A 13,899-nucleotide genomic window follows, 5' to 3' on the forward strand; every position below is an offset into this window, starting at 1 on the left:
TTCGAAATCGACCCGGTGGTTCCCCTTTCCTCGACTGCCTCGAAACGCGTCGTTCGAACGATCGTGCAGCCATTCGATACGCACGCGACGATCGTACGACGTTTCGACTTTATCACTTTTCGCGGCTGGCGAACCGAGAAACGCGAAACGCCTGACGATTAATAACGGAAACTATACAGTAAATATTTGAAGCAACGAACATCAAAGTAGTTATACGCTTTAAAATCTTAACAAACAATCCTCATTGAAAACTTAACGTTTCGTTTTTGGCATCCGCGATTAAGCTAAAGGAGCACGATGACACAACTGTCTCGTTCGGAGAATGGACCGTTTAATAAATGGAACGTTATTTGGAAAGATTAAAAAATAAAATAACGTTTGAGTCCAATTCGAAAGGTTGTCAAAGATATATTGATCCTTTGGTGGGGGGCGGGTGTGGTCACCAAACGTCAGATTTTGGTAACCGCGTGTCTAAAACTTATAGTCGGTGGCAGAAATATAGCGAGATCGTAAAAACAATACCGAAGACGACAGCACATTTAAATGTTGGGAGATCCCCAGGGACGATTTTTGTACACTTTTTGGACACCGTTCACACCACGTTGCGAGCTTAAATATATCGATGAGTGTGACGCACACTTATTAGCGTTCCACGAGTACCTCGCTATATTTTTTCCACCGAGTATACTTATTTCTTTTTCCGTCTACCGTTAAACTTCAAGCGAATCACCAATAAACAATAAGCTGAATGTATTGTTTATCGGCAATGTTTCTCATTTATTCCACTTACTCTTTTTTTTTTGTTTTTTTTTCGTTTTGGTAAAATTAACTTCGTTTTATCGTGATCAGATGTTTCACAGTACTCGTCGAGAGCGAAATTTCTCTTAGAAATGCCAATACGATGGAGACACGGTAGAGATAGTTGTGTCGATCTCCTAGAATCGATCGTCGATCGAAATTCTCTCGTCGAATGAAACGTTCAGCGTATAAATTCACTTCACATTAGGCGACACACTACGCACTTAACTGCGAGACGGGTTTACAGGCGTACGGTTTGTCGATTACAATTACTCGAAATAACGTTACACTATTGTGTATATTCATTTATGCCAAAGCGCATTACTACGTCGTGTAAGACTGTGTCTGTGTAAGTTTTGCAAATGTGTAATTATCTAGCTGATGATGATTGCAAGATTCGTAGTCGCTACTCCCCTCTCCGTCCCTTTTGGCAAGAACCGTGTTGCGTGTTCACGGCACAACGTCTACGATGGTTTCGTTCTTTAGACGAAACTCCCAAACAAGGGGATATCTATCAGCTAAAACGAGTAGATAGACGGATGAATAAACGGAAAAGAAAGATAAAACGAAGCGAAAATATAAAAGAATTTAGGGAGATATTTCTCCTCGAGTCTAAGTTGAAAAAATTGCTATCATTCGATACTGAAAGTTCCAAACAACACGAAAGCTATAACGCAAAGGCACGAGGGCGAGTCCCAGTTTTGAAGATCGTAAGGGAAGAAGGAATCGATCGGTCAGTGTACACCGAACCAGGATTCGAACCCGGAATCATTCGTTTATTGGACTATTAATTTTGAGCTATCCAGGCCATCGACGGATTCCTTCCTCCGGAGTTTAATATTAGAAAAATGGCTACCGTCTACGGCTCGGGCCAGTCTGACCAGGCACGGGAACAGAAATCTCGAAAGAAACTAAACGTAAAGGCACGAGGGCGAATCCCATTTCTGAAAAATTCTAACGTGAAGAAGAATTTCCGGCCGATCGGAAGGACGATGGAATCTCTCGCTGATTGGACAACTTGGGCTATCTAACGCTCTTTCTCCTCTCTGAGGTTAAACATTGAGATTCTTCGAACAGTTCGCGGACGATATGATTGTAAAAAATTGCCGGATCGCTGAAAAACGTGAGAACGTGAATACGTGAAACGACGATTATATAATATATAGGGTCGTCGATGAATGCGCGCTCGAGGCTCGACTTTAGAGTCAGGAACAGAGAGGGAGGGAGCCGGATAAAACAAAGCCGCGCGCGACCAGACGTTCGCGCCCCGTGTTTTTACGCAGATAATTTTTTTTCAAGCCGAGCGAATTGTAGTAATCTACGCGTACATTTCACGAGTGAGTCTCTTTGTAACATTCTTGTTCACCGTCCTCTCGTGATAATCGTCTATAATCGTCGTCTAAATCATCCTATGATCATCCTCACTATCATCGTCGGTTATGATCAAGCGTGTCCTCGTCAATGTCTTCGTTTTTCTCCGTTGTTCCGTCGTTTTCTCGTCAAAATCATTTATCTTCCAGTTTAGTTCTGAACTGCGATATACATGCCACCGATCAAAATAACCAAACGTCACCCGCGAACTTCGACCGCGTGCAACATACATATTTTTTTTTTTTCTCTATTTCATCCAGCGTGTGTTGGCGGGGCCGCTGTAAAACCATGTAAAAAATCCAATATCGCGGATAGAATTTACGGGAAACCGGCCTACTTGTGTGTTTAGGGATGAAACTGATCGCTGATATTGTATAAATGCGGCAATATTACTCTAGCTCACCGTTAAAACGTGTAGGTCTTCGTTTCATTGTCGTCGTCTCGTGAATATGATTTCGTTTCATCGTGTTTCGTATCGTTATTGAAATGCATGCAGCTAACGCAGCCAGCGCGGATCGTCGTCGTAAAATTCTCCTAACGTTAAGGGGCGGTTTACGAAGTCCATCGAAGGCAGGGGACTCCTCTGAGGCGGGGGCGGCGTCAGCCTTCGAGCCTTGATTTGGGGAAGTTGACTCGAAGGCTGAGTCGTCTATGGTTTTCTATCTCGTTCTTGTCCTTCGATTCCTCTTCGTGCGCCCTTAACACCTGTTCCTGCTACCGCGGACAATGCGCAGTCTTCTTTAATGTTCTCTCTTCTGAACAGCTCTCCCAAAACGATTAAGTCGTCCTCGCTCGTTCGACTGACGACGCGTCTCCCAACGATCGTGGCGTTTAGAGTCGATTGAAGGCAACTCGTTGGAGGAATGTATTTTGTTATTAATTTGTTTTTTTTTTTCTTTAAATCTTTTATACAACTATAAGGCTGTCGATGGAGAGCGCGCGCGCGAGGTCCGTGAGGCCGCTGCTCCCCGAGAGCAGTATCAACGGCTGCGTATCGGTGCAGGATCGACGCTTTGTCCTGGTCTCGTCGTCGGCGATGCTGCAATTGGAGCGTTCGTCTTACGGACGGGCACCGGGTGGCTACGGCGACGCTAGCTACGACGGTGGCGGTGCTGGAGACGTCGACGTCGGCGATCAGACGTCCGCGGTTCTCGAAGTGACGCTGGGCGAACGGCTGTGTATCACGACCTTGTGACCGTTCTTCGTCACGAAGCCGTCGCTCTCGACCAGGACCGCGGTCTGCCTGACGCGCGGATCCGTGTCCGCGTCGTCGCTTTCCTCGCTCGGGCCGCCGAGACGCTGCTGTTTGTGCTTACGCCACGCGTTCTGTATCAAACGGGCGCAGTACTCCTCGCGCTGGCGCCAAAGGGTGGAAGAAACTGGCTCGTAACCGACCACGTCCGCGCGACCCTGGACGTCGATGTCGCCCGTCTCCTCGATGGGCTTGCCCTTACGCGCGAAGAAGTCCTTCGTCAGAGCGTCGAGTATGTCCACGCAGAACATCAGGTCCCCTTTGCATATGGGAATGTCCATCGATACGATCTTGTACTTGTTCGGCTTGTGTATCTGCAACGGTGGCTCCAACACGTCCAAGAAGTCGGACAGCTGATCGTATCTGATGTACTGCGTCCCGTCCGGATCGAACTGCTGCCAGATCTCGTAGTACATGTCGTAATCGTCGTCCGTGAGACCCTCCTGCACGTCCTCGGTCGCCTGCGAGTAGTTCTCCAGGATCACCGCGATGTACATGTTTATGACGATCAGAAAGCTGATCACCAGGTACGAGAGAAGATAAGCGATCCCGATCGTCGAGGAACCACAGTTACCCGGATATCCTATCTCGTTGTTTGGCTCCTGGCAGTCCTCCTCGTTTATTATGCCGTCGAGCACACCGTCCCAACCCGCGGACGTGGACATCTTAAACAATTTAACAATTTATACCTATTCGATCTAAAGAATTTATGGGGAGTTTCCCTAAAACCGGACAGCAGTAACATCTTTAAAGCGTAAACCGTTATGCGATCGTTCTTTCACATAAACAATAGTAGGGATAGAATAAACAATGATCGAGTTTCGCCATGTTCTAATCGGCTAAAAAAATCAGTTGATTGTTCCATCTAATTAGAAGCTAGAGTAGAGCTACTTTTGTAATTACCTTTGTATTTTGTATATACAGGGTGTTCGGCCATCTACCCCGGGGAAAAATTTTAATGGGGGATTCTAGAGGCCAAAATAAGACGAAAATTGAGAATACCAGTTTGTTGATTGAGACTTGGTTATCAAGTTTTAGAAATATTTCTGGCCATACAGTATATTTTCGGTAAAGAATTTTTTTTTCGAAAGTACGTAGGATTTCAGGGGTATGTGTATTCGTCATAAATGATTGTAATTGACCTCTGCAACTGAAAATAATTTTTCCAAAACGATTAGAATTTTTTTGTTCGGCGAAGAATTTTAGCACCTACCCCCTGTCGATTTATCTTAAAAATTCGTTTTTCATTTTTAATAAATTTGTTTGACGTTCTACGGAAATGTTGTCTAATACTTTTTTGTAGGTAACCATGAGCTCTACCACCAGACTAAATTTCATTGAAATATATTCACTATTGTACGAGTTATGGTCATTTGAAATTTCGACCAACTTTCATGTGGTTTCTCTCAGTTTACGGGGTCAAGGAATAACTTTTTCAATATTGTTAGAATTTCTACATATTCTTGACCAAAATACGCGTCGTTTGCCTTTTTAAACATTAAAATCCTCCAATCCGTTCAGAAGTTATGATGTTTTACATATACGCATGAAATTTCAGTGAAACATATCAATGTATGGTCAGACATTGTATTTTCGGTAATGAATTTTTTTCTTGAAACTGTGTAGGAATTCAAGGGTATGTCTATTCACTAAAAATGATTGCAGTTGACTCCCGCAATTAAAAATAATTTTTTCAGAATGATTTGCAATTTTTTATTTTAATTTTTTAATTACTTTTTAACGGACCCTCAATCAAGAAATTGATATTCTTGATTTTAGTCTTATTTTGGCCTCTAGAATCCCCCATTAAAATTTTTCCCAGGGGTGGCCGAACACTCTGTATAGTGCACTGGTTTTTATGAAACAAACTTTATTTTATGGCTTTGTTGTCTCGGACACTACAAATCTAAATTTTGCTTATTCATATTCGTATTAATGGCTTCAAATATACTGGAATTTATCCTCTGGGTAGGAATATATTCTCAGACATTGATTATGCAGGTTATGAAATGACAAATATTCCACATGAAGAAATAAGGAATCAGCAAGATTTCACTTCAACGATGGGATCTGAAGATCCTAGAAAAGAAGATGAGAAGACATTAGTTTTGCAGACAATATTTACAAAATAATTCTGGAAGTATTTCCATTACCAATGGTTAACTAAAGTTTCAGTTAACTATTATAATAATATTATTTGTTTTGTTGCTTTATATTGATTTCTAATATTGTTAAATTATAAATAGAACAGTATAGAAGGTATGAAATATTAAATTTGTTTAATGATTTAGAAGAAACCTTAAGTGTCCGGTACTTGGGGAACTCTCCCTATCGTCTATGCGTTCAAGCTTTACCTGGAATAGCAATATCATCGACTGGCCAAACGTTTTAAAATTGTACACATCGTCCAGTCCGCTCTTGTCTTTGACGTGCATGAAGAAAGACATTCCAAAGATCGCGAAGATAAACATCACCAAAAACAGTAATAGGCAAATATTGAAGAGGGCTGGTAACGACATCGCCAAGGCGAAGAGAAGAGTTCGAATGCCCTTGGCACCTTTCACGAGTCGAAGCACACGACCGACTTTTGCCACCCTTACTACACGAAGCAACGTCGGTGACACGAAGTATTTTTCGATAATGTCACTGAGAACCAGACCTGAGAAGAACAAGCGCAACGTTAGCATGAAACGATCATAATAATTAAATACAGTGATATCGAGGAAGGATAAGAATTGTGCTATTCGTCTCAAGGTGCACTCTATGTTAATGGATGTTCTTCTAATTCTCATGCAGCTCTGTTCATAGGAATTCTTGCAGGGATTGTTTAGGTTTACGGATATTCTAGTACCCGGATTCATTCACTAGAATTCAAAAAAGGTGTTGGAGTTCTTTGGTTTGTAAGCGAGATTGTATTCGTCTAAATTTTGCTGTGACTAACGATAAAGAGGGAACTTGATCGATCAAATTCCAAGGCAAGTTCTTTGTTCACTACTCTCGTCGGTGCCTCTAGTTTTTGTGTTGTTTATGCAACTATAGAAAAAAATAAACATGCATCGTTCTAAGAATTATCTATTCGGTGAATCTAACTCTGTTTCCGTGAATCTTTTAAGATCGAAAGAAACATGCATCGAAATTGCTCGATAGTTCGTAAGTTGTTCAAAAGCTCGATCACTCGTTAAACGACACGGTGCTGTATAAGAGAGATGTTGCAAAATTTGGTGTTAGGCATTCTGATGTTTAAATATGAATTAACTACAAGTAAGATCCGTTCTCTCTAGTGAAATACTACTTTTGAATAAGAAGTAGTTAAAAATCAACGTAATACAGACCCGTTCTTACCCGGATGCTTTGACTAATGATCGTCTTTACATCGATTAACATATGCGAATCCGGTCGAATACAACATTAAGTAATTTTATATTTATATTGAACAAATATTTTTATACTTTGATTTTTAGTAAATAAAGAATCATTGATCGCAATCAATTGTTAAAATAATGTTGTATCGACGATTCAGCGGTCTATCGAATTTTTGGATGAGGGGGGATCGTAGAGGTTGGATGGAAGATCACAAAGACAACATCAATGTAAGGCTACGTAACGTAATGACGCTGATCAGTCGTTGCGGCGCACGTGAAACAACGAACCTGTCCGCCTTTTGTTTCGATGATAACTAGTATTGCGTGCATAAGAGATAGCCATAAGGTAGATGTTGCGTGACATGCCCATTATCAATTGTTACGAACACTAAGTCGCTAATCAAAGATTCGTGGAAAAGATCGTGTGATAGAAAAGCTGACAGGATTCTTTTTTCGTCAACTTGTATCGATTTCACGTGTGCCATACGACTGAACTAATCATTACATTACATTACCTAATATTGACAATATAACAACAACAAAATCAAAGAGGTTCCACGGCTCCTTGAAATAGTGGTAACGCAGAGCGAAGATCTTCATGAGACACTCGCTGGTGAATATCACAATGAATATCATGTTCAGATAGTCTAGAACGTCGCTGAAAGTTTGGGTCTGTTGATAATGGTCCAACGTCATCGTTAACATGTTCAGTCCGATAAACAACATGATTATCATATCGAACTTTTTGTCCGTCACTATTTCAAACACTATCGCTTGCGGTCTCCACTGTAAAAGAAAATTTAAACAACGTTGACGATAGCGAAAATCTACGGTACGAATATTTATTTAATGTTTCTTACTCTTGGACGAGGAATAGCCTTCAGTGGCTTCTTGCTACCCATTTTCTTCATAGCGTTATAATATTTCTTCTGATCTTCCGTCATGAACATTTCTAGGGAACCTCCCGCCTTCTTCTTCTGCTCGTTGAAGTTGTCAATGATCACTCCAATGAATAGATTAAGGGTAAAAAACGATCCGAATATAATGAAGAATACAAAATAGAAGTACATGTAGATGTTCGTTTCGCGAATCGGTTGCTTGTTCAGCTGCGAGGGGAAAAGGTTCGATTTAGCGATGAACACCCTAGTTTATAGTTTAAATCGTTACTCACCTCCCTGGAATCGATAGCATCGTTCATGATTTGAATCCATCCCTTAAACGTCGCCACTTGAAACAAGCATAGATACGCTTTTCCTACGTGGTCGAAATTCATTGGCGAATTCTCCCAAGTGTAGTTCTCGGCTATACAGGCGTTTCGATCGGGAATTATCTCGAAGCTCAACGTTGTTTTGTTTGCGTCTACGCACTGCAAAAAAAACAATAAAGAATTCGACTTTGCATACAGTTGAAGGTTATTTGATTAAGATATTTGAAAAGTTTGGTATCCGATGAATTTTTAATGGTTTTTAACACTATTCCTACCGATACTTCACGTATACCTATTTCTACCGCGACCGGTCAAATGACCGGTTTTCAGCACAACTTATATTTTTTAATATAGAATGAAGATAATAGCCAATTTTACAGTATAAAAATATAGTTTCTTTTATTCAGATAAAATAAGAGTAGAATAATGATAGAATAAAAATATAAAATAATAAATGACTGCCGAATATGCTCCGGGCAACTTTCACGTTTTGATGCTCTCTATTCGAATCACAAGACTTTACTGATTTAAATTCGTGAGAAGTCGTCTAGGCATCCCCTTTGGTTATGATTTTATTTATTTTACAGTTATAATAGATAAGATGGTGTAAGAAAATCCGAGGTTTTGGACCACTTCAGATACCAGTCTGGCAAATAAACACCATAAGGCCGATAGGCAAGTGAGAATTATAAACACTTGGAAGTGCCTAAAGCAGTTTCTGGAAGGCACTTTTCAGCTAAAATCATGCCACAACTGCATTATCTTTCGTTTCTAACGACATTATAGTTTCAGAATTGAGTCTTCGAGATAATACTGTTACATAAAGATATAAATCGTTCGACCGGTAAATTGACTGGTCGTGGTAAGTAAAACAGACTACAAATTTTTCTCAGAAAATAAACAATTAAAAAAGAAGTGAATATTGAAAAAAGTATTATACGTATATTTTAGGAAAAGTCGTGAAGTTTAAAGACGATGTAATTACGTTGTATATAGGAAATTCTAAACGAAATTTAAAAAACGGTCATTTGACCGATCGTGGTAGGAATAGTGTTAAAGCGATAGATTTACCTTGTAATATTTGCCAGCGAAAAGTTGCACGCCCATGATGGCGAAGATCAGCCAGAAAATAAGACACACCAGTAACACGTTGAAAATGGATGGAATGGCTTGAACCAAAGCGTTGACGACTACCTGCGGGACAAAGTTCACCGTTGTAGTACAGGCAGGCGGTTTCGATCGTGTGAATTCTGTTTCTCTATGCGTCTAAGTATGCGTTTATATGCGGCTATATGCGTCTCTATGTGACTACGCTATGTGTACGCATTATCGTATGTGCAATTTAATTTTCAACTCATCTCGCGTTAAAATAAAAGCAATGAGAACGCCGACGCGGAACGACTAATTTTAGGATAAACTCTATGGAAGCTTCGTTAGCTATCGTTAAATCGACTTACAATAATTACGCAAGTTAAAGAGACAGCCGATAAAAATTTTTCACTCGCTCGTAAACGTAAACGTTGAATCTCGCATACTTACTTCTTCGAACGACTAATATCCGACATTTTAAGTATTCGAAACAATAAGCATTTCAACAAATTAAAAAAGAAAAATATTCTCCTTTTTTTTTGCGTTCTCTGCGAATACGTTCGCAAACGAACGGAAACGAAATGAAAAAAGATACGAGGTATAGAAATTTGCCTGATCATTGATCGATGTGACGTGGTACAATAACGTTGCTTCGCGGAACACGATACATATAAGAATATACGTAGAAAAAGTAAAGAAAAAGCAGCACATCCGGCGTAAGCGTACATCGAAACACAGATCTCATATATGCAAAGGTGGCGGGTAGATCGTGGCCATGGCAGCTCCAACACAACGGGCGGCAATCTCATGCAGAAATGAAAATAAAAATATAAACTAAAACTAAAATCAAATAAACAAGTAAAAAACACATCGATATATGCTGATAATAGTAGCTTCGGACTACTACGATAGAGGATAAGATAGTGTCAGGGTGTGGGCATGACAGTGACTCTACGCCCAGTATCTCAGCGACCTTGTATTACGGTTATGTAGAATCATTTACGTCTGTAATGAGATATATAAACTGTTAATTAACCCTCCGAAGGACTGTAACCGATGACGAGTTATTAACATGTATGTAGGTACGTGTGTTTGATGCTAGCGTTTATAATATGTATCTAGCAGTATCTAGAGTAGAAGGCACGTTGTCAAAAGAACAGATCGAGGTAATATCTAAATACAGTACCGTCCATGAGTTTGGGGTCATCTTATTATAATAGTAACTAAAACCATTGACAGAAAACAAGCTGCTAATTACACGAGTTGCAAGCATCTCTCGAGAAACTTTCGAACGATTTTATTCTTCCTTGTACTGTGTTTGATTATGTTTGACGAAACGACGTTTGGCTAGATTCATCCTAATCGCACGAGGTAACTATTGTAATAGGTGTAGGAGTTTCATCCAATCGGTACGAGTTTAACGAGTGTTTGGTAATTCCAAATGAATAAATAAAAAATTGTCTTCGAATGTTTGGTGAAATTATACCCAGGAGGAGGATCGTAGGACGTTGTTTGAAATGTTCGCGTGTGAAATGAAAGTAAGGTAGTGACCTCGAACTTATGGACAGCAGTGTATGTACGTGTATCCTCTAAAGTGCATATTTCGCAAAAGTTGTTCGCGAGGAACAAATCTACGTGCCGTTTAAACATTCGCAATGTTAAGCTCAAGTGCATTCGCGATTGCCCTACGCATGTTCACGTGCAAAAGGAGAATTCTGTCGAGCCTCGGACACCGCGAGGCCGAGGATTTATCAATCTTCTAAAATCCTACGTAGCGACTATGTCAAAGATCGAAGGTTATGATCATTGCATTGCAACAAATTGAAAAAAATAGTGAAAAACGTACATATGTCATTTGCAACAGTTACGTAAAGTGAAAATACACAATGGTGACCATAGTTTTCATGTTACACGTAATTCCTATCGGCCTCTTTGTCGAGTCTCGCGACGGAAAAAAAACAGAAACGGTGCCGCCGTTTAAATATATTTCTTTTGTATAATGTATACTTGGAAAGACAGTGAAACGCTCCGATGAGTTTGTCTCCGAAAAATTTCGTTATTTCCAAAAAGAAAAATAACTTGTAGGCAAAGTAAAATTGTTAACAAGGTATAATAACATTTATTATCACATCGATAAGACAGTTCGACGGCACCGAGAAAGACTATATTGAAGATATGAACGAACCGAACAGAGTTGGACGTTGCTCGACAAATACTTATTATTTATTATTTTCCATTGTTTTAGACGATTCGGAATACTTTGTTTCGCGTTAAATACTTTGGTAATTTCGCGTGTTTGCTCGTTGGCCAGCGAATGAAAAATAACAAATAATAACTACGGTTATTTAGAGTACACGATCAATCCTTTGCAATTTACTATGCCCAACTCTGGGTGTCGATTCGTCCAAATGGACGACTTGAATTCTAAAAGAATAACTGATTCGACGGGATAAATAGAGTAATTGGCAAGGTCTGCTGAGACTGTGGGCTACATACCCGCATTCCCTGCATTCTAGACATCGCCCTGAGTGGCCTTAGGGCTCTTAGGGTCCTCATTGTTTTGAAGGCTTGGATCCCGCCAGCGCCACAGAGCGACGCTACGAAGTTAATGAGTGACACCTGCGAGCGAGAAACGAGAGCGAATCACAGCAACAGGTAGACAGGCTACACGTATGAAACGATTTCATCGTTTCCAAACTGGAAGTAGCAAATAGGGGGGATAGATAGAAAGAAGAGAAATAGAGAGAAATAGAGAAAGAGTAGAAAAGGGGAAGGGAGCAGAGGTTGACCGTCGATGTGTTCGTTTGAAGATTTTCGTCGATGGATCGAGGGTCTCATATCGAAGCAGATATCACACACAGGCGGCCGTCCCATCTGTGGAGAGCTTAGATTTCCATTTATATAGTGTATATACACGTTTTTAAATACGATACAACAAATATCCAGAGCAGGGGGGTTGAAGACATAGATAGAAACCAGGTATGGCACACGTAGCAGTTAACAGTGAACAGAAATATACATAACTTTGATGCGCGTTTCCGTACGATCACGCTGTTTTAGAGACGCGTGTGTGAATATTTATAAAGTGTATGATATAAACGCGAACGATCGTACGCATACGCGCATGTACAGTCGACAAGGCAGAGAGCAATGTACGGCTCGACAAGAATCATTATCAATTACGAGCATGATTATTGGCTTCGTCCTGAAACAGATGAAAATGTTCGTCATACTTGCGATCACAATGCAGGATTCGGCCATTAAAATAATTTATCGATGAAAATCCATTCCCTCGTTGTTTGCATTAGTTATTGTATGCTGCTCGAAATAATTAAGGGATCTTATTCTCAAATGCTCGAATATTTAATTTATACTGCATTCAATCGAAGTCCATGATTGATTACTTTTGATTTTTTTTAATTACTTTTGACTAAAGTGGATGTTACCTTTTATACATAAAGGTTTCGTATAATTGTATGTGTTCCCTTATATTTGTTTTTATTAACTTTTCTACGAACTTCAATGCAGTGTTCTCAATTTTACAGGAGAATTTAACCCTCCCAGTCCCATATCGAGCTGGACAGTCTTCTCATAATTATTTTAATACGATTAAGACAAGTCTAGGTAGATTTGCGTTTATATTACACTGTTAGTTCGAGCAAAAGCAGTCCCCATTTGATCAGCAACAAGTTAAGTATGTTTATATGCAAGGAACAGGAAGAGAAATGTATTTTATATTATCCTTTCTGTGAGCTTCAATGCAGTATGAGTTCTCAGTCTTACAATAGCATTTAACTCTTTGCGGTCACGTGTCGAGCTGGACTTCCCATTATTATTTTAATACGATTAAGACAAGACTAGGTAGATTTGCATTAATATTACACTGTTAGCTCAAGCAAAAACAGTAATTAAATTACGTTAATAGTAAAAATTAAAAACAAGATGTTCGGCCATCCCTGGGAAAAATATTAATGGGCGATTCTAGAGGCCAAAATAAGACAAAAATCAAGAATACTAATTTGTTGATGGAGGCTTCGTTAAAAAGTTATTAACGTTTAAAGTTCCGCCCGTACTAAATTTTTTTCTAGAAAGTGAGTAGGATTTCGACGGCATATTTATTCACAAAAAATGCTTGTAGTTGACCCCCGCAACCGAAAATAATTTTTTCAGAATGATTTAAAAATTTTTTTTTCGCCGAAAAATTTCAGCACCTTGTCGCTTTTTCTTAAAAATTTGTTATTCATTTTTACTAATTTTATTTGACGCCCTATAGAAAAGTTGTGTAATACTTTTTTGTAAGTACCCATGGGCTCTGCTTCAGAAAAAAGTTTCATTGAAATATATTCACTATTGTAAGAGTTATGGCTGTTTGAAAATTGAACCAGTTTTAGGGGGTTTTTCTCACTTTATGGTGTCAAAGAATAACTTTTTCAATATTATTAGAATTTCTACATATTCTCCACTAATATACGCGTTGTTTGCATTTTGAAAAATTAAAATCCTCCAATCCGTTCAGGAGTTATGACATTTTAAAGATTTGCATGCGGGGAAGCATTTCTGGCCTCAAATTAGATTTTTTTTTTTTCGAAAATACATAGGATTTCGGGATATGTCTATTCACCAAAAATACTTGTAATTGACCCCTGTATCTAAATATAATTTTTTTAGTATGATCTGAAATATTTTAATTTCGTTTAAAAATTTCAGTACCTACTCGAATTCTTTCCTCGAAAATGGGTAGGATTTCAGGGGTATGTGTATTTACAAAAAATGATTGTAATTGAGCTCCATAACCAAAAATAGTTTTTTCAAAATGATTT

The 13,899-nt window shown here is 39.4% G+C and overlaps 1 protein-coding gene across 1 annotated transcript in view; it reads right to left on the bottom strand.

Moving 5' to 3' along the window:
• Positions 1-756: 756 nt before the first annotated feature.
• LOC122401210 (sodium channel protein para) overlaps positions 757-13,899 on the bottom strand; it is a 59,354-nt gene continuing 46,211 nt past the window's right edge. Inside the window, exons 27-33 of the mRNA XM_043403210.1 lie at positions 11,576-11,698; positions 9,062-9,184; positions 7,955-8,149; positions 7,644-7,889; positions 7,299-7,569; positions 5,776-6,080; positions 757-4,086 (exon numbers count right to left, since the gene is read on the bottom strand). Coding sequence (XP_043259145.1) covers positions 3,304-4,086; positions 5,776-6,080; positions 7,299-7,569; positions 7,644-7,889; positions 7,955-8,149; positions 9,062-9,184; positions 11,576-11,698 — 2,046 coding nt within the window. The 3' untranslated portion in view covers positions 757-3,303. The remainder of the gene's footprint in view (positions 4,087-5,775; positions 6,081-7,298; positions 7,570-7,643; positions 7,890-7,954; positions 8,150-9,061; positions 9,185-11,575; positions 11,699-13,899) is intronic.

Source organism: Colletes gigas, unplaced genomic scaffold, assembly GCF_013123115.1.
Source record: "Colletes gigas isolate AHSC1104 unplaced genomic scaffold, ASM1312311v1 Colletes_gigas_Sc00022, whole genome shotgun sequence".
In the NCBI taxonomy this organism is placed as follows: domain Eukaryota; kingdom Metazoa; phylum Arthropoda; class Insecta; order Hymenoptera; family Colletidae; genus Colletes; species Colletes gigas.